General features: G+C 42.5%; 1 protein-coding gene across 2 annotated transcripts; it reads right to left on the reverse strand.

The window, feature by feature from the left end:
• Positions 1 to 1673: 1673 nt before the first annotated feature.
• brd9 (bromodomain containing 9) lies at positions 1674 to 26931 on the reverse strand. 2 transcript variants are annotated; one of them, XM_084336365.1, is made up of 17 exons: positions 26800 to 26931; positions 25631 to 25851; positions 24677 to 24811; positions 18009 to 18120; positions 17053 to 17110; positions 14058 to 14202; positions 13065 to 13175; positions 12051 to 12178; positions 10900 to 11032; positions 9147 to 9222; positions 8941 to 9036; positions 7605 to 7737; positions 6186 to 6297; positions 5837 to 5893; positions 4971 to 5076; positions 3308 to 3478; positions 1674 to 2316 (listed from the first exon to the last, which is right to left on the reverse strand). In XM_084336365.1, exons 1-17 carry the CDS (start codon positions 26846 to 26848, stop codon positions 2216 to 2218), a joined length of 1944 nt encoding a protein of 647 aa, XP_084192491.1. In that variant the 5' UTR covers positions 26849 to 26931; the 3' UTR covers positions 1674 to 2215. The 2 variants fall into 2 exon arrangements, with proteins under 2 accessions (XP_084192491.1, XP_084192492.1); XM_084336366.1 differs by having other exon boundaries at positions 1675 to 2316; positions 12051 to 12175.
• Between the last annotated feature and the right edge of the window lie 28 nt (positions 26932 to 26959).

The raw sequence follows: 26959 nt of genomic DNA on the forward strand, positions 1-26959 counted from the left end.
GCGCCCCCGGAGATAAGGCGGAACTACAAACAGGGGAAATGGTCATGAAACTTCTGCTTTCATTGTTGAGCTCTCTTTTTACTTTCAGCTCGAGTGTCATGTCACTCACATGATGAGCCAGATGTTATTTGGTATGCTGCTGCAGCCGGCCTAAGTAGTACCATTCATTTAACTAACCAAACGCGAGGTCCACAAACTGAAAGATGACCTGGCTACAAAATACTAAAACATATGACCAGACATTTCGGACATGAGGGGGATTCTACTTAACAACAGAAACAGGAAACATGGCACAAATCATGTCAATTTGCATAATCCGACGTACTGGCAACACTTTAGGGGGCAAAACTATTTAGTTTGTTGTTGTTGTTGTGTACCTAGGAACAGATGAGGAACTATTGTTAACAGACCATCAAGTGTCAAATGTCTCAGTGCAGGGACATTCCTCCAGAGATGTTTCTGCTTCACCTCCAATGATGTGTTCCATTTGCTAAAACATTTAGTTCCTCTAGTCCAGGGGTCAGGAACCTTTTTGACTGGGAGAGCCATAAAAGCCAAATATTTCTAAATATATTTCATTGAGAGCCATATAGTATTTTTAACGTATAATAAATTAAATATGTCTTACTTTTAATGCGACTTCTGGTGCTGCATGGTTTTGCTGATGGCCTTGTAATCTGGTTCATACGTGGTGAGGTTGAGCTTCATGCAGGCGTTGAGGCTTCCATCAGTTAAACGTGAGCGTAGGTTGGTCTTAATGTTCCTCATATGCGAGAATGACTGCCCATATGCATATGTAGAGCCAAACATGGTCAATACGGCAATACTCACGCTGCATTGTGTGGTATGTCACAGGAAGCTCGTTCCAAGTTTTAAGAATCAGCTGGTCTTCAGGTTGAAGATTTTTAATTTCTGTCCACTTGTGTTCCCTCGCCAGCTCTGCTCGCTATATCTTCAGCTACAGATACTATTAGCTGTATCTTCAAAACTAATTTCTGTTTACTTTAAAATGACACAGTATTATTAAGAAATATCACAAGTATTAAAAAAAAAAAAAAAAAAAAAAAAAATTCTTTTTACTCAAAAATTTCTGGGAGCCATATGCTGTCACCAGAAGAGCCATATATGGCTCGCGAGCCATAGGTTCCCGACCCCTGCTCTAGTCTTTGCCAACATATCGTTCCTAGGTATTTAATAATGATCTGTGTCTTCTAAAGCACTGGTTCTCAAAGTGGGGTCAGTGGACACCCAGGGGTCCCCAGCTAAAATAGTAATAGTTTAATTTCACTAATATTTTCCTCACTATAAGTTAGTACAGTGAGAGCCTGTATGAAAATGACTAAATCGTCTCTCTCCTCATTATAGAATTCTGGATGAAATCATATGTAACAACAAATATCCTCACAGATGGGGGACAAAATGGGGATCCCCTCCAAGGGGATCAATAAAGGAATATCTTATCTTATCCTTGACATGAAAACATTTGAAAAAGTCTGACACTTTAAACAATTTGATGGTAGAGTTATGGTGAAACGTTCCTATATATACTGTATCTGACGTACTATAGCTGACGTTAATGCTACTTATTGAGCCACAAATAAAGTAGAAAAGGGAACACGGTTAGTTATATATACATAAACACATGTGTTCAGAATTTATTTTTCTACAGTGATACGCTCATATAAAACCATGGACTTTAAAATACAGTCTGTACAACAATCATGATCAGCTTAAAAAAAAAAAAAAAAAACGAAGAAAAAAAAGGGCGGAGGTTCTGCGTCTCTTCTTCCGCAGATCTTTAAGCAGAAGTCCGACACCAAACAGCAAGTGCTGTTAACACCATGATTCAAGTGCTGTTAACACCATGATTCAAGTGCTGTTAACACCATGATTCAAGTGCTGTTAACACCATGATTCAAGTGCTGTTAACACCATGATTCAAGTGCTGTTAACACCATGATTCAAGTGCTGTTAACACCATGATTCAAGTGCTGTTAACACCATGATTCAAGTGCTGTTAACACCATGATTCAAGTGCTGTTAACACCATGATTCAAGTGCTGTTAACACCATGATTCAAGTGCTGTTAACACCATGATTCAAGTGCTGTTAACACCATGATTCAAGTGCTGTTAACACCATGATTCAAGTGCTGTTAACACCATGATTCAAGTGCTGTTAACACCATGAGTCCACAATGTCAGTGTGTGTGAGATCAGCTGTTGGCCGTGGAGCCCGGCTCTGGCGACTGGAGGAACTCGTAGGGGTCATGAACCAGCTCTGACTGGTCGCCGACACCAAGGTGCGATGGGCTCCCTGCAGACGGTGCAAACAGAGGACACGAATGAACGAATGAATGAATGAATGAATGAATGAATGGATGAATGAATGGATGAATGAATGAATGAATGACCTTTATTTATACAGCACCCTTCACAGCACGAATGCACAGGGTGCTTTACACTACAGCTTAATATAAAAAAACACAATAAAACAAAAACATGTAGGTAAAACAATGCTTCCAGTGCTCCGGGGGGGGGGGGTTAGAGGCTGTTAAGATTTGATGACCAATGGCGGCAAGTTTGCTAGTATTGTTCTGTTAAAAAACAAACAACGAATAAAGAAATAAAACACAGGTCTAACGAAAGTCCTCTAAGCGAAGCCACTGTGATTTCCTCGAGGCAAATGTCCGATAAGGATCTTATTCCGAGTCATTAGGGGCCATGTGGTGGGGTATGTAGCATCGGCATGGAGTTCACGTCAAAGGGGTCTGTTGAAGTTTGGCGATCCTGTTTGGGGGCCATTTTGGGCCACATAATACTTAATACTTAATTCCTAACATAAGTATTTATAGGCATATTAGACTTTCTTTTGACAATGGGAGTGGGTTTCTTCATTGACAGGGGTAAGTCGGAATCGGGCCTTAAATCAACAGAATACCTCATAACCTGGTAACAACAATACAGGTATAAAGAGAAGACGCACAATAAAATGTGACTAAAAGGATTAAACAGTGCGATGAAGGAAACAGCCCCGAAAACATCTTGGCGTTAACATAGTCCCATCAAATCGTTTTAACCGCAGGGAAGAAGTAAATGGTGCATTTAAATATAGCGCTTTTATCCAAAGCGCTTTACAATTTGGTTCCTTGCTCAAGGACACATCGACACGCTGCCCGGGAGGAGCGGGAATCGAACCGGGAAACTTCCAACTACCAGACGAGCACTCTACCTCCTGAGCCACTGTCGCCCCCGTTAAAAAGAAACGTGTGCCGTCCTTAAAAGGATTCAACCAAACAAAGCGTTACCCAGATGGTGCTGGTCTCTCTCCGAGGCGTTGGAGAGGGAGGACAGGATGGAGGAGGGCCTGGAGCCGACCCGGTCCACCTGAGTCTCCTGGAACTCCTGCAGCAGCTTGTCTGCCTCTTCAAAGTGCTGCTGGCTCTCCTCGTGTCCGGGCTCCTTCTTCACCACTTTGCCTGGCGAAGGGACGAGAAATGGTTAAGATTGGGTTTTGGAAAATGTAACGAAGGTCTAGAGATGAGAACGATGGTCATGAAAAGCTGCACGGTGCGCCATCTAAGATTAAGAGGACAGTGTCGATTCAACCCTGTGCAATTATACCAAGCAAGTGATTTAGTGTTGGGGGGGGGGGGGGGGTAACGACTAACCTTACTGTCTTTTACTAGTATGCACTTCAGATTCAGATTCCTTTATTGTCACTTATTTCAGTACTTTACAGCAAGAAGAGTGAAATTCTATTTATTGTTGTCCCTCGACCATAGCAGCTTCCAATAATAAAAATACAATACATTTAGCATAGAATAAAATAAGATGACTAAAACGGTTCTAAAAAGTGTGCAGTGCAGATCAGGTAGATTGCTACCAAGTAATCTACCTTGCCTATATTACTACCTACTATGCTAGTATGTCTCTACTACTATGCACTCAAGACTGTTGCACTCAAGTTCCACACCGTTCGATGAACTATCTTACTGACCTTACCAGAGTTGTACCCTTCCTGCCGACTTGTTGTACAGAACTTGTAAGTCGCTTTGGATAAAAGCTAAATGACTAAATGTAAATATAAATGTGTTTGAATCTACATGGTCTTCACTCTGCTCGGGGCTGGTAATAAGGACTGTGTAGACTGAGCACACTAGATTACATGCTTATTCCAGATAAACGTACATGGTTGAATCTGCATGGTCCTGATTTCAAATGAGAAACAAATATTTTGAGTTACAGTAAGAATAGTGCATCTTTAAAAGAAAAGTCCACCCTTAAACACGTCTAAGCTGTACAGAAAAAGCAACTGGCGACATACTTAACATTATTTAGTAGCTCGGCCTTGTATTTGACTGGAAATCCACATCCTGACGTCACGTCGAAATATTGCCATTGCGGTCACAGAGGAGTTTAACAGAACATTCTTCAGCCGTTTATAACAGGCTTTGGTCTCAGACTAACTTAATAAAAAGGGAGGGGCTCCTTTCTAGACCGGCTTCTTTCTCCGCAGGATCAGAGAAAGTACATCACATTACACCAAAAATGTCACATCACAACGTTTAATCAGGAAATAATTCCCTGACGATTTCTACCAGCATAAGAGTATCTCATCTCAAGAGTGGATTTGTTTCTTTAAAAAGGAACACTCCCAACATTTTGGGGAATACACTTTTCATTTTATTTGCAATCTTCCCCAGAGTTAGAAAATAAAATGTACATTTGTTTCTTCTCTGTGTGGCCAGTAGCCCTGGAGAAGTGTCCAGGTGCATGCTAGCCTAGCTTAGCACAAATACTGGAAGCAGTAGGGAGCAGCTAGCCTAGCTCCGTCAAAATAAAGAAGGACATTTATATCGATCTTCTCGTTTGACTCTGGGGAAGACGGCAAATAAGTGTATTCCCCCAAAAATGTTGGGAATGTTCCTTTAAGTAAAAAAGAATAAGGATTCTGGTTGAGATCATCACCTAATGAGTTGAGCATGGACATATCCATGGACATGTCAGGGTAGTTCTTCATTGACATGAAGTCCAGCACTGAACCGCCCTCTCCCAGACCGGTCGCATCTGCGTACTGAACACACAGTACACACCATGAGTCAAGCAGAGCAGTATTCAAACTACCATTCAAGTGTAACATTATCAACTGTGTATGCTCTTACCGTATAATATATATATATATATCAATCCACATCTGTCTGTACATACCTGCATATAATCCTTTTTATATATCTGTAGATACTATATCTGTACATATCCCTTACCTACTCTTACTAGTTACAATGCTGGCCAGTATACTACCATAGTGTCTTTATATCTGTATCACTGTACATATTAATACTACAACTCTATACATGCATCTGATAGTACTATTATGTAGTACTAATTTATATATTTTATACCCATTTTATACTATTGCACTTTACTGTTACATTTGCACTTTGTGCTGTATAATTAATGACAATACTTTTGAATCTAATCTAATTAGAATAATTTTCTTGTACATTCCATTTTTATTTCAGTGACATGGGTATAGTTGATGTATTCAGTAGTACAAAAGTAGTAGTTACATTTCCCCAATTCACTTCAATATATAAAAGAAAAGACAATCAAACGATGCATCAAAATAACAAGGAAAAAGAGAAGGACTTTTACAGTTCTTGAAAAGCCTTGTCCCTCTTCCTACGCCCTGGCCCTCCGCACCAAATCCCCACCTCGCTGCCATCGTTCACATTGACACACAAACGGTCTTTCATTCATGCACACACACAAACATATCTCGTCATAAACACGAGAGTAGTAACACTCTGTCCAGGAGCTACAGCGTACGGTACCTGCATGTCACAAATGTTGGTCTTGCTTTCATCAGGTTTCAGCGCCATGTTTCTTTTCTGAAATATAAATGAAAGAATCTTCTTTATACTAAACATTAGATGTGCATCGATTTTCGAATATTCGCTAAATTGTAAAAGAAATCAAATATTTTATGTGAATATCGTTTTGTCTCAAAAAATATATTTCCCCTTGTTTTTGCCATTCTCTACTAAACATGTAGAGACAACACAAGATAAAATGGAATTATAAAATATCCAGAATATCCCACCGCAGGCTGAGATGTGATAATAATGTAATAAGATGTAATATGTATAATAATGTAGTTATCGGGAGTTGCTAGTGGGGTACCTGTCGCATCTGACCGACGGCTTTGGTGTGATCTCCTGCAGTCATCTTATCCAGTAGCTGATCCACCAGCTGCTTGGTGACGTTTCCACAGCCCTTGACAAACTCCTGTATACTGAAAACCGGTTGACTTAATTACAAGCGAGCGACTGCAATAAGAAACTTGTCCTTTCCACATTACTTTTAATTCATTAGGGAAGACAGATGACAGATTTTCAGTTTATTACCTACAAACAAAGCAAAGAATCACAAGAAATATCCAAGACAAACTAAAATCACACATACAATAACAATACACACATACACAAGAGAAGGATGGGGACAAAAAACATGCGGGAGCCAGATATGCCATGTTTTTTTGCCTTTCTATCTTTCATCCCATCCCCCAATTTAGTTGTTCTGCCAATTCCTTTCCTGGTCATTGCGCTGCCCTACTGTGGGTCTGGGGAGGGTGTAGACTACCACATGCTGCCCTACTGTGGGTCTGGGGAGGGTGTAGACTACCACATGCTGCCCTACTGTGGGTCTGGGGAGGGTGTAGACTACCACATGCTGCCCTACTGACGGTCTGGGGAGGGTGTAGACTACCACATGCTGCCCTACTGACGGTCTGGGGAGGGTGTAGACTACCACATGCTGCCCTACTGACGGTCTGGGGAGGGTGTAGACTACCACATGCTGCCCTACTGACGGTCTGGGGAGGGTGTAGACTACCACATGCTGCCCTACTGACGGTCTGGGGAGGGTGTAGACTACCACATGCTGCCCTACTGTGGGTCTGGGGAGGGTGTAGACTACCACATGCTGCCCTACTGTGGGTCTGGGGAGGGTGTAGACTACCACATGCTGCCCTACTGTGGGTCTGGGGAGGGTGTAGACTACCACATGCTGCCCTACTGTGGGTCTGGGGAGGGTGTAGACTACCACATGCTGCCCTACTGACGGTCTGGGGAGGGTGTAGACTACCACATGCTGCCCTACTGACGGTCTGGAGAGGGTGTAGACTACCATATGCTGCCCTACTGACGGTCTGGGGAGGGTGTAGACTACCACATGCTGCCCTACTGACGGTCTGGGGAGGGTGTAGACTATCACATGCCTCCTCCGATACACGTGGAGTCGCCAGCCGCTTCTTTTCACCTGACAGCGAGGAGTTTCAATGGGAGAGCGTAACGCATGCAGAGGTTCACGCTATCACCCCCCAGATCCCCTCCCTGCTGAACAGGCGCCCAGTAGGAGACGCTATTGCAACAACCAGGACTCATATACCAGTACCCCACCGGCTTGCCACCCGTGAACACTGCCGATTGTGTTTGTGGGGACAACTAACCATGCCGGAGGTACCGCTGACAGCTGGATTCGAACCCAGAGTCTCTGCGATACGCCATGTTAATTCATTTTCATCATCACAAACGCTCTTACCTGAGAGCACACTGAACCCCAGTGTCGTCTCCGTAGGACGAATATAACATCTCCATCTCGTCGGGCATCAGGTCTGGGAAGACAGAGTTCTTCTGGAGGCTCTGGGTGTTGTAGGCGCTGTTCAGGAAGGTTACTACACGCAGGGAGAATAGAGCTTCGTCCGTTAACAAGAAGGATGCTCGGCTTCCTCTCCAGTTATTGATAATTAAGACTTGTGATTTTGACACGATTTAAGATTTGACAAAAGTTAGCAAATGTGTGCTCTAGTGAGCACTTGTCATCCGACTTGTTGCGAGTCACTCTGGGTAACAGAACGTTGAAGAGCGATATGATCTCGCTTTACTCTCGTCGGTTTGACGGTTAACCAGCCAAACTGGCATGGAGACGTGCTAGTGCCGTTGGTTTCAACCGTCACATTGTTGACTGTACACATTTGAGACCGTTTCTAAATGTAACCTATTCAGTATCTATACGCTACAGAGCACATTCATAGCAGTCTATTTCCATATTCATTGTTAAAAATAGACCTATACTTGCTCCATCACGCTCAAGTTGAAACATGTTCAACTCAAGCGAACGCCGTCTAGAGTGAAGCTGCGTCCGCTGACCTTCCTTCTCGTCTTGCCGCTGACTCTGTCTGCACGTGATCTAATATCACTAAAGTTACAGTGACTGACTCTGTCTGCACGTGATCTAATATCACTAAAGTTACAGTGACTGACTCTGTCTGCACGTGATCTAATATCACTAAAGTTACAGTGACTGACTCTGTCTGCACGTGATCTAATATCACTAAAGTTACAGTGACTGACTCTGTCTGCACGTGATCTAATATCACTAAAGTTACAGTGACTGACTCTGTCTGCACGTGATCTAATATCACTAAAGTTACAGTGACTGACTCTGTCTGCACGTGATCTAATATCACTAAAGTTACAGTGACTGACTCTGTCTGCACGTGATCTAATATCACTAAAGTTACAGTGACTGACTCTGTCTGCACGTGATCTAATATCACTAAAGTTACAGTGACTGACTCTGTCTGCACGTGATCTAATATCACTAAAGTTACAGTGACTGACTCTGTCTGCACGTGATCTAATATCACTAAAGTTACAGTGACTGACTCTGTCTGCACGTGATCTAATATCACTAAAGTTACAGTGACTGACTCTGTCTGCACGTGATCTAATATCACTAAAGTTACAGTGACTGACTCTGTCTGCACGTGATCTAATATCACTAAAGTTACAGTGACTGACTCTGTCTGCACGTGCGCCGCCTCTAAATCAAATGTTGTGTTACATCTGAGTGTTTACTGAACGCCTGAACATACCTTTGTGTCTCCGGTCATCTTTGAAACCCAAGGTTGTTAATCCAGGCAGTAGCTTGTTAGACAAGGAGCTCAGGTCAACGGTGTGGGTCTCCTCCTCTACAAAGCATGAGATCAGAAAAAAATTAACTGTAGATTATAGACATAACTTTGCAGAGTTCCTAAAAGTATGCGCTGCGTCAATTTTGTGATAAAAATTACAACCATACCTTCTGCCTCAGGGTCAAGCTGATTTACAACAGTATAGCGTAGAGAACCGTCAGTCTCTTTACGCAGGTGACCCATCTGAAAACATAGAGAACAGAGAAGGCATGAACTCACGCGATATATATTCTATAGTAGCAGCACCCGACCTGCACACTCAACCGCTCAAACATGCCTTAAAAGGTGATGTAAGCTCTGCAATAAAAATAGTTTAAAGCAAATATGTGCAGGTAAAATAATCCAGTGCCGTAAGCTAATTTGGTTTGGCAAGATTTCTTGAAATAAGTGAAAATATCTAGGTTTGGGAACGGGAAACCAGAAAAAGAAAAAGTCTGTTTAGTGCAGTGTTGAGGGACTGGGAGACCCATGTTACTGACCAAACACTCTATATCAGTGATGGCTGTCAGAATGTAGAGCTATTTTTTTTTTATCCACTTTTTCTGTTTTTCTCCCATCCCAATTTAGTCGTGCCAATTCCCCCCTCCCCTGTCTTGATCGTTGCTCGCATGTACCCCCCCCACTGGTCGGTCGTAGGGAGGGTTGAAGAATCTATCGCATGTCCCCTCCGATACATGCGGAGTCAGCCAGCCACTTCTTTTCACCTGCCAGCGCGGACTCTCATTGGCGAGGTGTAACGTGTGGGAGGCTCACACTACCCTCGACATCTCCTGTCCTTGCTGTGCAGGCGCCCTAACCGACCTGTAGGAGTCGCTGTTTACAACGACCAGATTACCACCCATCGACTCCCCTCCCGCTGACTCTGCCAATTGAGTCAGTATGACGGCCAGCCCAAGCCGGAGGCAACGCTGACAGCCGGATTCGATACCGGTGTCTCACGCGTTGGTGACGAGCGCTTGGACTGCTGCGCCACCCAGTCGCCCCTGAATGTAGAGCTATTTAAGACTTATTTTAACACAAAAATACCAATTACAGCACCTGTAACAATTCAAGCGAAAAGGTAAGTCTCTCCAGGTAAAAAGTTGAACTCTGTCTTGGAGAGATTGAATGTATGGCCTGTACTTCTACTCAACGTCCATTTGAGGCCATGCACCTGTTATATAGCAATATTAGCAGGTTTGGGAGTACGGATGGTAAATTAACACATGCTTGTGAATTTTGTCTGTGGCTGGTAAAACTGGTCTACTCTACATGACACTGACAGGCAAACAACCACTCTTTTCTTTAAAAAAAAATTTAATACCGTAATATTAAAAAGTAGGTTTGCTGCCCCACCTATCTCGTACACCGTTTCACAAATTCCCAAAATAAAGTTTTTTTTTGCCTTGCTTTGTTTCTGTTCAAATGATTGCATTTATGTTTCACACTTTCTTTGATGTGATTTCTTTCTTTGAGGCCTATTAAAAGTGTCTACTGCAGTGCAGACAAATGGGAAAAGTAACTACTGATTTGCACACATTGCACTTGTATTGTAAATTGCTATTTTTTGCTGATGCTGATGCTAGGCAGAGGAGCCAAGAGCAAAGGATTCCACTCCTCTATGCTGTAACAGAATAGGGAATGTGACAATAAAGCTGATTCTGATTCTAACTCAAAACAGCAATCTAGAATCAAATCTATGCATGTATTGAATCGAGAATCGATTTTGAATGGAATTGTGAGCCCAAGGATTGAAACTAATTTAAATGAATCGTGAGATTTCCCAACCCCCCCCCCCCTTTTCAGTGTCCGTCGACAGGTCTGCTGTGAGGTGAAACATAACCCTTTAAATGTATACTACTATCAACTTAGGTCGAAAACCTTGGAGTTGGGCATGTATCGGTTGATGCGGTCCCGGGCTTCATCTGCAGCGTGTTCTACCAGGGCCAGGACGTGTTCCTCCGCTGTGCTGTCCGTCAAACTGCACGCATTCCCCTCCGGTTCATACAGGTAGCTGAGACCCAGAGAAGCACAATGACGTTACAGCAGAGATTTCAATGAAACGTCACACTGGAAATCTTGTGTCTTACCCATTTAATTTCTTCTATGTTTATTTTTTTCTATGCCTATTTTATTATTGTATTTTGCACACTCAATGCGTGCATGACCACCCGCATTTCACTGTATGCCCTGGTATGTATGTGACAAATAAACCTCTTGATTCTTTCTTCTTGAAATGTCAAGAGTACAGTGGTCATAACTTCCTACAGGCCTCTCACCACATCTGTTACTCTAGTCACAAACACTTAACTCTAGATCTCCCGGGCGACAGTATGTGATGTAGTTTTATTTGACGTACTCTGAAGCATTCTATATTAACTAAACATAAACTCCGGGCCACTTATTACACAGACACCGAAGTTGTTGAAATGGTCCAACTTCTCAGGATTTCTGGGGGCTGACACGCTACACCTTGATTGTAAAATTGTTGGGGCGACAGTGACTCAGGAGGTAAAGCGGTTGTCTGGTAATCGGTAGGTTCCCGGTTAGATTCCGGCAGTGTGTCAAAGTGACACTTAACCCCCAACTACTCCTGATGAGCAGGTTGGCGCCTTGCATGGTTACCTCTGCCGTCGGTGTGTGAGTGAATGGGTGAATGTGAGGCATATGATGTAAAGCGCTTTGGATAAAAGTGCTATATAAATGCAGTCCATTTTACCATTTGTTATTTTCACTCACATTCGACTGATCATGGCAGCACCTAGTAAACACACTCTCCATTGAAAGTTGGAGAAGTTGGACTGTTTCAAGAACTTCAGGATCAAGCGTTTGACAAATAAGAGGCTCAGATTTTATGTTTAGGTGATATAAAATGCTTCAGAGTAAGTTAAATAAAATGACATGACGTACCGTCGACCCGAGAGATTATAAAGTAAATTTCAGTCTATGTTCATTTGCCCGGCTGTGATATGAAGCGAGCAAAGCGCATATACAGCCGGGAAGCAGCAGACACCAGGGATGCTCGGTCATACCTGATGACTTCTTTCAGGTCTTTGACCGGCTGTTTTTTGGACTTCTTGGCCGACTCCACCGGGATGGGGATGATCTCCGGTGGCGGTATTTCAACAGGGATGTCCTCGTCGCCCAAAATTACGCCCTGCTGAGAGAAATCCATGTCCTGCATGAAAGACATGCTGCGCTTCAGATCTAACAGCCGCTCCTGCGAACAGAGCAGAGATAAGAGCCACAGGGCTGAACGTCATCTGCATAACTGGCGTCAAGAGTGATATGATGGCCAGTGGAAGGGAAGGACTGGTGGAGTCGATGGCGATGGTGGTGATGGTGCTATAAACCGAAAAGGATTAACAAACACCTCGAACATGCCTCGATATACTCTGTCAATGTCCGATATACTTTACCATAGGCGTAGATTTAGGGGGGGGGGGGGGGGGGGGGTTGCAGGGGCCATGTCCCTCTTAATATTGAGAAGAGGTAAATGTGTCCCTTTAAAAAATATAGCTAATATGAAAGACAACCCCCTCCACAAAAGAGGTAAACAATAACTACCGGTAACTGTCGTGCACAATATGAGACCTGTAAGAGTAGCATAATCTTTAAAGGTGTTTTGACTGTCAAGATTTGTTGTACATTATGTACCTGGATGTTGTCTTTTCCTTTACATAAAGACATTACCACAATAAATTGAAGCAGAAAAGGCACAAATTGGAGCATAAAAGGTACACCGGAATGCAGGAAATGATGTGTTTGATGCTCAAAATTTCCTGGGGGAGGACCACCACCAGACGCCCCTCTTAAAGTGTCCCCCCTCCCATGTTTAAACCAAACTTATGCCCTTGTGCTTTAAAATCCCCTTGGGCTTTAGTAGAAAACTACCAAGGGCCACCTCTGCCGATGAAGGCTAACCAGGAGAAAAGACAGCAGACCCCCCAGCAAATATCCTTGTCAAACGGGTGAAAGGAGATGAGACACGGCGTCACGTCATGAGATCTGAAATGGGTTAATTCCTTCCATTACGACCACATTACTTTGCTCATCATCTTGAAGCCAGTGTGGAGCAGCTTCTTGGCAGCCTTGTAGTAGACGGTCTCCGGACGGTTGTACACCATGGCGTTGTCACACATCAGTTTGAAGTCGGCCTTGAGGAGGGGAAAGAAATGCTTAATTTGATACGTTCAAATACATTATCATGGTCCTAATAATGTATATTGGGCCGGTCTACAACTGCCCTACACTGTAATCATAGCCAACCATATAACTCTGTATGATAGCATGTAAAAAGAGTGCTGTAAATATACATTTATATATTTACTAGAATATATCCGTCTGAATATACCTGCATATAATCCTTATATACCTACTTATACACATGCATATAACCCATATAACTCTGTATGATTTGTTACATACAGAAATGTACAATAATGCTGTATATACCGTGTATATATATATATATATATATATACACATCTGTCTGTACATATCTGCATATCATAATTTTTACATATCTGTAGATACTATATCTATACATCTATACATATCCCTTACCTACTCTTTACCTACTAGTTATGCGGCTGGCCAGTATGACTTACTACCATACTGTCTTTATACCTGTATCACTGTACATATTAATACTACAACTCTGTACATAAATCAGATTAGTACTATACTCAGTAGTACTCATTTATATATTTGATACCCAGTTTAAATCACCTGTACATTGTATATCACTGTTGCACTTTACTGTTACATTTGCACTCTGGTTGGATGCCAAACTTATTTCCGTTGTACTTACGCTGTGCTGTATAATGACAATAAATGTGAAACCAATTATAATAGACCTGTCTCAAACCCTGCCCTCTTTTCTTGATCCTCCAATCACAACTGTCGCTTACCTCGGACAAACCAAGTTTGTCCGAGGTAAGCGACAGTTGTGATTGGAGGATCAAGAAAAGGGGCAGGGTTTGAGACAGGTCAATTATAATTGTGGAAAAATAGCGATTCTCCCGTCATAGCCTCACCTTGAATTCTGTAATTGTTTTGTAGTCGTTGGTTGCAATCTTGTCCTTCATGGTGCTGAAGTCCATGGGGTGTTTGATGATCATGGAGTAGCCCGGAGCAATGGCGTCTGTCACTGGAAAGGCGAAGAACCCATGGGCGTCTTTCCTGTGAACAAGTGATGCACATAAGAATGAGCTTCAGTGTAGCAAGTCTTTGTCATCCTCAAGGTGTCTGGGTGTCATCCTCAAGGTGTCTGGGTGTCATCCTCAAGGTGTCTGGGTGTCATCCTCAAGGCGTCTGGATGTCATCTTCAAGGTGTCTGGGTGTCATCCTCAAGGTGTCTGGGTGTCATCCTCAAGGTGTCTGGGTGTCATCCTCAAGGTGTCTGGGTGTCATCCTCAAGGTGTCTGGGTGTCATCCTCAAGGTGTCTGGGTGTCATCCTCAAGGTGTCTGGGTGTCATCCTCAAGGTGTCTGGGTGTCATCCTCAAGGTGTCTGGGTGTCATCATCAAGGTGTCTGGGTGTCATCCTCAAGGTGTCTGGATGTCATCCTCAAGGTGTCTGGGTGTCATCCTCAAGGTGTCTGGGTGTCATCCTCAAGGTGTCTGGACGTTTATGACCCCGACGCCCAGCATCATAGATAGATATGCTTCTTGCCTAACTCACTCAGTATTTCCAGAGTGACCCGTCATTCCTCCGAGGAGTTTGGGGGGGGGGGGGCGTGGGGTTCGCTGGTTTCCTCGTGGTGGCGAGGTCGCCGGGACCGGGGGAGATGGGGCGGCGCACGGGGGTGGCATTCCCGTCTGCGTGCATGGCGGAGTGAGTGGCATGCGGGCTGTTTGTGTTTTCCTTCGATCATGACATGCTTTATCGGGGGGGGGAGGGGTCTTGGATGGGGATGTGGTGGGGATTGATGTGTGAGTTGTTTGGGGGACTGGTTGTTCCGGGGGAGTTCACATGCCTTCAAGCAACACTGTACTTATTGTATGCCTATGCTTATGTATGCACGTTCTACATTGCACTACTTTAATAGTCTTTTATACCTTTTCTTATGTCTGCACTTTTTGCATTGTTTTTATTCTGTTGTATACGCATTTTATGCCTATGTTCATTTTATGCTTTTTGCTGTGTGGCACTTTGGGCTGCAGTCCATGTGTGAAAGGTGCTATATAGATAGTTATTATTATTATTTATTATTATTATATTGTAAAATAAAATTATGTATTGAAATGTTTGCTAGTCTCGATGACATTGAAAATGAGGGTGACCCCAATTGTCCTTTTTCAGAATAAATAAAGGTTTGAATGAATGAATAGGAAACCACTGCAACCCAACACAGAAGCATGTTGTCTTTATAAAATAAGTAAGGGATAATGTATAGCTACGAGGTCATTGTCGCAAAATAATTGACCGACACGGAGTTTAAAATACCGAGCCGCCTCTGCGAGGTGTTTTAAACGTCAGTGAAGGTCAATTATTTTGCGACAATGATCGAGTATAGCTATACATTATCCCGCTTATTACATGGCTAACTTACTAACAATATACCTAATTCATTTTACATCGACTCGCAACACTGGTTCTGGGCTTCTGGCTCCGCTCGTCGCTCCGCCCCCTGTCATCGCCGGCAGCTTCCCCGGCAGCACTGATGTCAGTGGGCTTGATTGCGAACAGCTGCGCACAGCGGTCATTATTGTGGGCTTGATTGCGAACAGCTGCGCACAGCGGTCATTATTGTCCCACAGCGGTCATTATTGTCTGATAACTGACCTCTGACGCGCGCTATTGACCAATCACAAGCAAGCATTTCGGCGAATGTGAAAACGCCATGTAATAATAATAAATATGCTTAAAAAAGGAAAGTGGTGTTGTTGTCCAGCAGGGGGCACTCTGTCCTCTGGACTTGTCAGTAACAATGCCCCTGTTACGCTGCCATCCTTCGGATGAGACGCTAAACCGAGGTCCTGACTGAATTTAGTCGTTAAAGAATCCAGGAGGCCTATCGTAAAGAGTAGGGGGTTCCCCGTGGTTTCCTGGCCAAATTCCCAATCAGGTCTCTGACATCAAGGCCACCTAATCATCCCTTCCCCTTAATTGGCTGATCTCAATCCCCGTCTCCTGAGCAGTTCAGCCATTGTGTAGTGTGATGTGTGCCTGGTGCCAGTGTATGGTAGCCATTGAGCCTGCGTAGCCCAGGGTTGGGTGCTACCAGTGGTGGTGAAGGAGGCAATTTCGACCCTACGTTGTAAAGCGCTTTGAGTCTGAGAAAAGCACTATATAAATGTAATGAATTATTATTATTAAACAAACAGTTGCATTTTTTCTCTCATTGGCAAAACGTTTTTTGGTCCCAGTGACCACTGTGATGAATTTTGTAGAGCCAAAAACACATACCGTAATTCCTCTAATAGTAACCCCGGCTTGTATTTGTTTCAACTGTAGCTGATACCAGGCTTGTATTAGGAGGAGGCATGTATAAGAGAGAGGCCTATATTTCTAATTTTCAAACAGATCATAATGAATAAATCAACATTTTGTGTCAGTTTGAACCCAGTAAAATGTACTGGGTTCATTTATTGAAACCAAGTACTGTATGAAATACGGTAGTAAACAGTGCAATTACAGGTGGTCAAAAAAAGTTTAATAAAGTAAAATAGTGCAATCACAATACTGGTATAATAATAATAATAACTTCGTTTTATACAATTCTGAGGTAGGCTTACTCTCTTGGTAAACATTAACACCATACCATTATATGGTATTTACTGCACAGCCAGGCCAGCATATACATGAAACCCGGCTTGTATTAGGAGGCCGGCTTATAATTGCTTAGCTCAACAGCGCACCCGGTCATTAATAGAGACCCGGTTTTTAATTGAATACCGGTTACTATTAGAGGAATTACGGTATATGAGGAGAAATTAAAACGTGGATTTGAATATATCGTTGTCTTGAGCGAGTGTGACCCACTCCTCTTTAAACAGACCCTGGGTCAGTGTCGTCAGTATGCCTCACCTCTGAAGCTGGCGCTGGAAGTGTTCCAGGAGCTGCTGGCGGGGAGTGCACTCGCTCTCTAGGAAGAAAAGAGAAAATAGTGCATTTAAAATCCCGACTAAATCTGCCGCTGATCCGTTGATTAAAGTGTCTTCTAATCTAGACGTCTAAGACTTGAGAGTACAACTCTATCATTCTTTAAATGTATAAAGCGCGAAAACCACATTTAGCGTGGAAACATTCAGGCTAGAGTTGATCTAGACATTTTTATTTTAAGATAAGGTAAGATATTCCTTTATTGATCCCCTTAGGGACATTCGGGCATCATAGCAGCATGGGGGAGGGGAGGTACAGGTATGGGCAGGGTAATAGTAGAAAGACCTCTGCATCTTCTGGCCGCCTCAGACCCACTCCTATCCAAGCTCCCGGAGGGTCATCAAAGAGAAGCCGCCTATTCTCAGTCCTTGCCCCACAATGGTGGAATGAACTACCCATCCCAGTTAGGACAGCCGAATCCCGTCCAATCTTTCGCCGTCGACTAAAGACTAAAATCTAACCCTAACTAACCTTACTGTCATGCACTTGTCCTAATAAACTAACCTACACTGTAGCACTCAACACTTTGATGAACATTGTTACTCAGCTGATAGAGTTGTACCCTTCTTGCTGTCTTGTCGTACAGAACTTGTAAGTCGCTTTGGATAAAAGCGTCAGCTAAATGACTAAATGTAAATGTAAAAAGACCTAAATATAGGTAATACAATTGTATATGAATATAAGAATATGAGGAGAAATAAACACTGTAATAAACAATATAATTAACTCTGAACATAAAAATACAAGAAGAATAAACTGCAAAAAAAGGGTCTGGCCTATCGGTTATATTATACGTTACAATAAATATAGGCAATAAAGAAAAATTCAAGTGAGGCTTGGGGCAATAATCAGATCCTGCCCTACCAGAGTGGCCTCCTCACCTTGCTGTGTCCTGCAGGCTCGGACCGGCCTGTCTCCCTGCTGCTCCGCGTCCCCTTCCTCTGCCTCAGGCTCCACGTCAAACCTCTCCCTCTTCCTCTTCTTCTCGTCTGGCTGATGAGATACTTTACTTTTACTTTACTTTATTCATTTATTTGGACGGGACAATGCAAAATTAATGAACACAGTAAACATGGAGAAGATACAGTCACCTGGAACATGGTAAAAGTGTAAAAATTTACAGATTTAGCATGAGGCTAATTTCCATCCGTTGTCCCCAAACATAAAGACAGGATATATAAAACAGTAGACATTTACAAATAAGTAGCAGCAATACACTAGAAAATACATAGCAGCAATACACAAAATTACTAGAGGCTAGAAACATATCACATGTGGTCACATGACAGTGCATACAGTTTTCTTTGTATTTAGCAGTAGGCACGTGTTTTGCAACCAGTATTGGACCTTGTTCAAAGCATTTGTGAGGTTACATGAGATCAAGTAGTTTTTTTTTTACCATGTACAAAAATGACCGCGTCGCCAGCGTACATCTGTACATTGAAGTCAGGGCATATGTCCGGCAGGTCATTGGTGTACAGGGGAAACAGTAATGGCCCAAGGATCTATCCCTGTGGCACACTGACTGGATTGTCACGATAAGGAGAGTTGACTCCATCAACCATGACACACCGTTTTCTGTTTATTAGGTAAGACTTAAACCATAGTATCTGCAGAGAGATTGTGAGACAACTTTGCCAAAAGTACTTGATGGTTGACAGTGTCAAATTTTTATTTGCAGTTTTTGATTTATAAACATCATAGACAGTACATTTCGACAAACAAAATTATAAAGACATAATATCAAAAAAACAAATGGGCGGCTAGGTGGTGTAGTGGGCAAGGCGCTCGCCATCAACGCTGGAGACGCTGGGTTCGAATCCAGCTCTCGGCGTTGCTATCAGCTTGGCTGGTCGTTCATACTAAAACAATTGGCAGTGTTAGGGGTGGGAAAGCTGATGGGTGGGTCCTGGGCGTTGTGGACAGCGACCCCTACAGTTCGGTCGGGGCGCCTGCACAGCGAGGGTAGGATCTGGAGGGAGGTAGTGTGACCTTCCACACGTTACACTCTCCCGGTGAGAATCTGCGCTGCCAGGCTGGCTGCCAGCTGGCTGCACATGCGTCGGAGGAAAGCATGCAACAGTCTCCGGCCTCCCGGACCAACAGTAGGGGGGAGTGTGCAACAACCAGGAAGGGGGTTGGGAATTGGCATAACTACTAACAGTGGGATTGGAGAAAAATCGGAAAAAAAGGAGGGGGGAAAGATAATAATACAAAATAAAATAAAAAGATTGACAAAAATGAGAAAAGAAAAAAAAGTGACATGGGTTCTTCGGTCCATTCTATTTTTACATTGTTTATTTACATTTCAGTTTCTTTTTCATTCTTCTGTGATGTCGTTTCTTTTCTTCCTATATTCCTCCAATTTTTCCCATTTTGACTAAAATTTCTCCTCTTGTAGCCTCAGCATATGTGTGATTCTCTCCATTTCCTGTATCCCCTTTATTATCTCTGTCCATTGTTCCTTCGTCTGTGCTTCTACCCTGTACCACAGTTTAGTCAATACTTTCTTGGCTGCTACTAATAGTATCTTAATCAAATATTTGTCTTCCCCCTGAATTTATTTCTGTGACAAGTTCCCTAGATATAGTACTTGACCTGTCTGGGGTATTTCATATCCTACTATTTCATTTATTATCTATCCTATCTCTTCCCAATAGTTTCTTATTTTCTGACATTCCCAGAATATGTGTGTGTGGTTCGCTACTTCTTGCCCACATTTTCTCCAACATGGTTTCTGTGTTGGCATGTAATTGCCCTGTATTTCTGGTGTTATAAAGAATCGAATTATGTTTTTCCACCCAAACTCCCTCCATATCCTTGATCCTGTGGTTGAGTGTTGTATCTTACATGTGTTATACCATTCTTCCTCCGTTATCTCTGTTTCTAATTCCTTCTCCCACTTTTCTTTTATATACATTGTTGTAATTTCCTTGCTGTCCATTATTGCCTGATATAGTGCTGATATAATCTGCACGGTAATCTCATAATGAATTGTAAGTAAGGGTGCAACTTGCTCCGTGCAATCCATTCTTTGTGGATCTAGCCCTATGTCTTTCCATTTGGCTTCATAATTCACATTGCACCAGCATGCTACTGTTCTAAGCTGTGCTGCATAATAATAGTCTTCTAAACTGGGTACTGCCATTCCTCCTTTCTCCTTTGGTAGTTGTAGTCACATATCTGATCCTTGGCCTCCCCCCCCCCAAATTAATCTTGATATCGGTCTGTCCCATTCTCTGAATTGTTTTTGTGGTATTAATATAGGTAAAGACTGAAATACGGTAGGTATAATAACCTTGGTAATATGTTCATTTTTTTTTTTTTTTTGGATCTTTTCCCCCCTCCATTTTCCTCCGATTTTCTCCCATCCCAATGTTAGTCGTATGCCAATTCCCAGTCCCTTCCTGGTCGCTGCGCACTTATGCCCCACAGTCAGATCATCTGGGAGAGTGGAGGCTACCACGTGCTTCCTCCGACACACGTCCAGCCAATCACAGCTTCTTTTCACCTGGCAGCGCGGATTCTCATTGAGAGGGCGTAGCGTGTGGGAGGATCACACTATCCCCCTCAAGTCCTATCCGCGCTTAGCAGGCGCCCCGACCGAACTGTAGGAGTCGCTGTTTACAACGACCCGGACCCACCCCGCCAGCTTCTCCCACCCTCTAATACAGCCAATTGTATTAGTGTGGACGGCCAGCCAAGCTGGTGACAACCCCGGAGCTGTGAGCTGGATTCGAACAGGCGAATCCAGCTCACAGCTCCGGGGTTGGTGACGAACGCAATCTCCGCTCGGCCACCTAACCGCCCTGGTAATATGTTCATCTTAATGATTTCGATCCTTGAGCTGAAATCTAGGGGCATTACTGTCCATCTTTCTATGTCTCTTTTGATTTTCTGATTAGTCTGTGTATAGTTTGCATCATATAATCCCTCCACCCCTCTTGTAATGTTCACCCCTAGGTACTTGATCCTGTCCATGTCCTATTTAATTTTGTATTTTTTCTTTGATCTCTATCGTTGGAGTGTAGTTCAGTGCTAAAGTCTGTGTCAAGTCTATACCCTGAGTAATATCCGTATTCTGTCAGTAAATCCATCAGTATCGGGAAACTTGTGTCTGGTTGTCTCATATATACTATCACGTCGTCTGCTAACAGTCCCAATTTTAGGGCTGTACCGAATGCTTCAAAGCTTCGATCATAATGTTGACATTCGAATTCTAAATCAACATTAGAATTTTTAATAAAACATTTTTTTTGCGTCTATTCAATCTGTTTTAACCAATGGGGGTTTTCTTCACAGTTGCAGTTAAAGATTAGGCTACACTAATATTATACTATAAAACGTCACCATCACTTTCATACCAACCGTGCCCTTATTGGATTATTTATGTTGACGAAACTGATGAGTTATATTCATTAACACTATGGTATGGGTGCCGGCCAGAAATCCGGAAAATGACTGTGGATTGCCAGCGCTATTTGTCTATGGAGAAATTCCCCTTCTTTGCAGGGCTATAACTTTTTAAATTCTATTGCTACATTGCCATTATTAGGGCCCATTCAAAGTCCTATATGTATTGTTCATTGTGTAGCAACGTTAAACTTTTTCATTCACATATTCATAGTAAAGTATGGTCTAATGCAGGGGTGGCCAACCAGTCAGAGACTAAGAGCCACAAAAATGACTGTGGTACCACAAAGAGCCACACATACCAGCGTTTCTCAACCTTTTTTTTCAGTCACGGCACCCTTCATGTGTTTATAGGTCTCACCCTCTGGCCTCTGAAGTTGCTAATGTCTTTTTTATTTGGGCCTCACAGGGTTAAAAGTACCCTGTGAGACCCACGGTTGCAAAATTACAAAATCACTTTTAGCCATTTAAAAAAATAATGTTTATTTAAAAAATGTTAAAGGGGAACTATTTTACTATTTCTTTCACTATTTGGGCACTTTTACACAATTCCTGTGAGTCTATGGAACACCTAGGTTTTGTTCAAAAAAAATGCATTGTTTTGTATTTCTAATCAAGTACTAAAAACCGCATTTTTCTACCTCAAGATCTTAAGCCGTTTTGAGGCTGGGCTCCAACCACTGTGTGGCCTGGTGCCAACTGCCACATCAACTGCCACATTATTATGCAGCTGAGAAATCTCTGACATCACAGATATGCACATTTTCAGATGACTCAGTTCAGTGAGGGTGAATATTGTGAGAGGAGAATTGGAAGAATTCGCCAATATGAGAATTAGAGACATATATGCTATTAATATAAGTCCACATAGCTAAGAAACAATGGTAAACACTGAAAAAAGCCATTTATAAGATAGTTCCCCTTTAAGCACATAGTCAATTGGTCCTGTTGTTCAGCCTCACAATGCTATTTGATAGTAAATGTGTTTATATGTCCCACCCTCTGGCCTCTGAAGTTGCTAATTTATTTTTAATTTGGGCCTCACAGGGTTAACCTCTTAAGCCCGAGATATACAGTAAAAGTGTATATTTTCAGCATTATGTTTGTTTACCAATTATTTTAACTGTTATTAGTGAAATATAAGATTATAGAAATCACAGGGCATTGAGTCGGAAACCGGCGCATATTAACAGGAGGAAGTGGCACAGCCAAAAGTGAGTGTAGTCTTTTGAAGGAAGAGACTCAGGGCTTTCAAATTTCGAAAAACTACCCTACCCAGCTCACACCAGCCCCTGTCAATCATCTGACTTCTGGATTTACTTTTTAATTTCTCTTATTTTTTGGGATTATCTCCCACAAACCTGAACGTTATTGCCATAAAACAGAATGCAGTTAGTTTCTCTACCTTTCTGTGAACGTCTTGCAAAAAACGGTGTTGCAATGAAAAATGGTGGAGAAATTTACATTATAAAAAAGATGGCAGAATTCAGTACTGTATCTACAAAACCTTCTGTTTAATCATCTTCCCTTTATTCATTTGCTTAGATTTTTCAGGGCTGGTCAATTTTAGCATGGTGTTATTTACAGTCAAAGATAAAAAGAAATTAAATAGAATTGATATTCTCCTTTGGTTCATTACAATTTACTCAAGCCTAGTAACAGACACACTATTTCTGACACTGATCCATATATGTCCCTAGATTCAGATACCAAGAACATGCAAATGGACCATTTAAAAAATTTGTAAATGTTTATTCTACGTCCTTATGGAATGAGTGACATAAAAAAAAAAAAAAAAAAAATATTTTTACATTTTTTTTTATGGATGGAAGAGCCGCACATTGACGGGAAAAGAGCCGCATGCGGCTCGCGAGCCGCGGGTTGGCCACCCCTGGTCTAATGTATAAGTATGTTTTCATCTCTTTCTGCAGCTTTCTCCAGAACGTGATATATAGCCCCAAATGCATTATATTGATGATGAAATACAGTTTGATGGCAATCGGGGCGATATAAAAAATTTCAATTGGACGTACTTCTAGAATGATCTACGTATGATCTGATGATGACCGGATGGGCGGGGGATCGTTTATAATTCCGTGGGCAGCGTTATATCATTCATCTAGTGTGGGTGATATGTTCATCATAACCGTTTATATGGAATACGATCAAAAATAACGCTGAATCTTACCGTATCCTCCTCGCGCCGTTGGGCGATGAGCGTGGAACAGTCATTTACCTATTATGGTATGGAGAAATATCGGGTCCATTTCCAGCTTGTATAATAGTATATATGTCCAAATCATGTTGTTTATCGAGTTATTGGCAATCGATCGCTATGTATTGTGTCGAGATCGAGTCCCGGTAGCCAAACAGAGTGCCCGGAAGTAATACGGCCGACCAGCACAACCTCCATAGCACTTCCTGTTTGGCGATTGCGCCGATCGGCCACCAGATGGCGCTCCTGAACCGCCAGAGAGCCCAGTGGGTCCTCCTGGTGGATCTCAGGCCAGCGGAGGGGAAATATGAATCCGATCGCAGATTTTTGAAATATTGATATAAGGACGCTGTAAAGCGTCCTCCGGCAACTTGAGCATGGCCGGGAATGACGCTTTTAAGCGTTTTCCGGCAGTCAAAGTGTTAAAGAAAGTTGATTTAATAAAAGAAAAATACTAATTTAATCAGATTAATCACTTTATGCAAATTGGGGATTTAGTTTATAAAAAAAATTAAAAATCGAAACAATTTTTTTTTAATAGACATTCGAAGCTTCGTTCGAATACTTTAATCGAAGCTTCGAATGTTAAAAAATGACATTCGGTAGAGCCCTACCCAATTTATGTTCTGTTCCCCTTATCTCCACCCCTTTGATGTCTTTGGTCTGTCTAATTAGTTGAGCCAGTGGTTCGATGAATACATCGACGAGCGTCGGCGAAAGACAACAACCCTGTCTGGTAGCTCTCTCTAGTTTAATCCAGTCCGTCAGACTGCCATTTACTTTCAAAATGCCTTTCTAAGAATTGTGTCCAGCATATACTTAACCTTTTCAATAAAAATACAGACACGGAGCGAGCGGCACGATCAAAACGGTTGCCGCGAACGTACGGGGCATCTTTTTTTTCCTCATGTTTTGTCTCACCTCTATTCCGATGCAAATACTCTTCGGCAGCGTGAAAGGTTCGACCGGCACGCCGCTGCCACTTGCAGTGGAAGTAGCGGCTGCAGCTGTTTCGGATTCATTCTGTTCTCGCTCCCTCTTCTTCCTCTTCTCCTCCTGTAAGGGAAAGGCGCATGCAGTGTGCGGTTCAGTACAATTCTACCCATCGGTGGAGTGGACAATACAGTCCATTTACATTAAGTAATTTAGCTGACGCTTTTATCCAAAGCAACTTACAACAAGTCAGCAGGAAGGGTACAACTCGTGGAGTAGGTAAGATTGTCAAACAGAGTTGAACTTGAGTGCTACAGTCTTGAGTGCATAGTAATTAGGGATGGGTACCTTTCACATTTGAACCGATACCGGTACCGGTACCTGTGAATCGATACCGGTACCCAACGGTACCTTTTTTTCGGTACTTTAGTCTCAAGAAATTTAATTTACCTACCTCAGTCGTAAAAAAAAATCAAAACTTCAAATAACTACAATTTCGACAGTTTTCGGCTTGTCATTGCTCCGACTGCTTTGTTGTTGAATCAAGTCAAATCCTAGGTAAGCATATATTGTGCGTGTGAACGTTGACATGAAAAGAAAAAAAAAAAAGTTAAAAAAAGTTTCGGTTTCTCACTTGATTCGATACTCGGTAGTACTGACGTGTTTCGGTTCGGTACCTCAAAAGTACCGAATTCGGTACCCATCCCTAATAGTAATATAGACATATTAGCATAGTAATATAGGCAAGGTAGATTCCTTAGTAGTAAAGTGCATAATAGTAAAAGACAGTACGAAGGTTAGTAATTTTCTTTTCCAGATATTGATTGAAGAAGTTGTTTTTAGTCAACGGCAGAACATTTGGCAGGGTTTCGGCTGTCCTGACTGTGGTGCAGTATTTGGGTGTACAGTATTTGGGTGCAAGACGATGCTTTATGTAATCACCTTCCGTCGTCTTCTCTCGTCGTCATCTACATGCTTGTCTTTCTCCTTTTCAGACTTCTTCTTCTTCTTCTTCTTCTTCTCTTTGTGACGTTCCCGCTCGTGGTCTGATCTGTCGTCATAGTAACTGGAGTCATGGCCCGAACCGGAGAGCTCCGTCACCTCGCTTCCACCGACCTTCAGCACGAGTTTCAGCGGCTTCTCCAGCGGCTTGTCGTCATAACCTGAAACAGAAATCAGAACTGAATTACAGTTGCCTTCCTTGTGAATGGTGAGTGTGCGAATTGCAGCCTCCCGTAGGTGCTCTTTAAGAGCGGTTTTGAATGTGGGTAGAGATTCACATTCCTTTACAGCTGTGGGTAGGGCGTTCCACATTGATGTGGCATAATTGCGATTTGCGAAGCGTGTTTAGTCCCTTGTTTGAGCCGAATCTGGGTTTAACATGATTTGTTGAGCTTCCTCTGGTGTAGTGGTTGTGGTATTCACTGACCTTTGGGAAGTATTTTGACATGTACATGGGTACCTTAGTCGTATAGTGTATCTTGTAGACCAGGCCCATTGCAAGTTGCTGTACTCTGTCGTCTACTGTCTAAGCCATCCTAGGTTGTCAAAGTGGGCAGGGGTGAGGTGGGTTCTGGGGGTAAGGTCAAGTAGTAGTCTGACCAGTTTGTTTTGTGATGTTTGTAATTTTGTTTTAAGCGCCTTTGAGGTGCTTTGGTACCATGAGGTGCACGTATATAATGGAGTACATGCATCTAGCTAGCCAGCAATATTTGACCAAATTATTAAACAATTGTTTTGCATTAAAATAACAAACCTAACCTCATCAAACGAAGGATATATGTAAGGCTAGGCTGCCTTTAGTTAATAACGAAGTCATAGGTGATGGTGAGGCAATTTAACTATATAAAATAAAGAAATCACTCAGTCATTAATGGGTATCACTAATGATAAGTCTGGCCCTGGTGATAATTAGGTTAGTATTTCACTGGCTGCAGCTGATTCAACAACAACTATCCCCATGGTAACGTATGCAACGATGGTATATTTACACTAAGTGCTAGTAGGCGTTAGCAAACCTTGCAGCTAGCTAATAGTAATGTAAGGCTAACTAACTAAATGTAGAACAAAAAAGCTTGAGCTTTTCCGTGTGTATACAACGCTAACGTTACCATCAACCGTTCGCCACTCCGTTTTGTGTTTTTTATGTTTCTTCCCCATGTCTTCGTGTTCGTAATGAAGAAAGACGTGTATTTCTTGCACAGCGTTAACGTTGTTATTATTACAACTGCTGCTACCGGAATCGGAACCCTCTCAACCGGAAGCATTATG

Source organism: Notolepis coatsorum (genome assembly GCF_963971535.1).
Source record: "Notolepis coatsorum genome assembly, chromosome: 19".
Lineage (NCBI taxonomy): Eukaryota > Metazoa > Chordata > Actinopteri > Aulopiformes > Paralepididae > Notolepis > Notolepis coatsorum.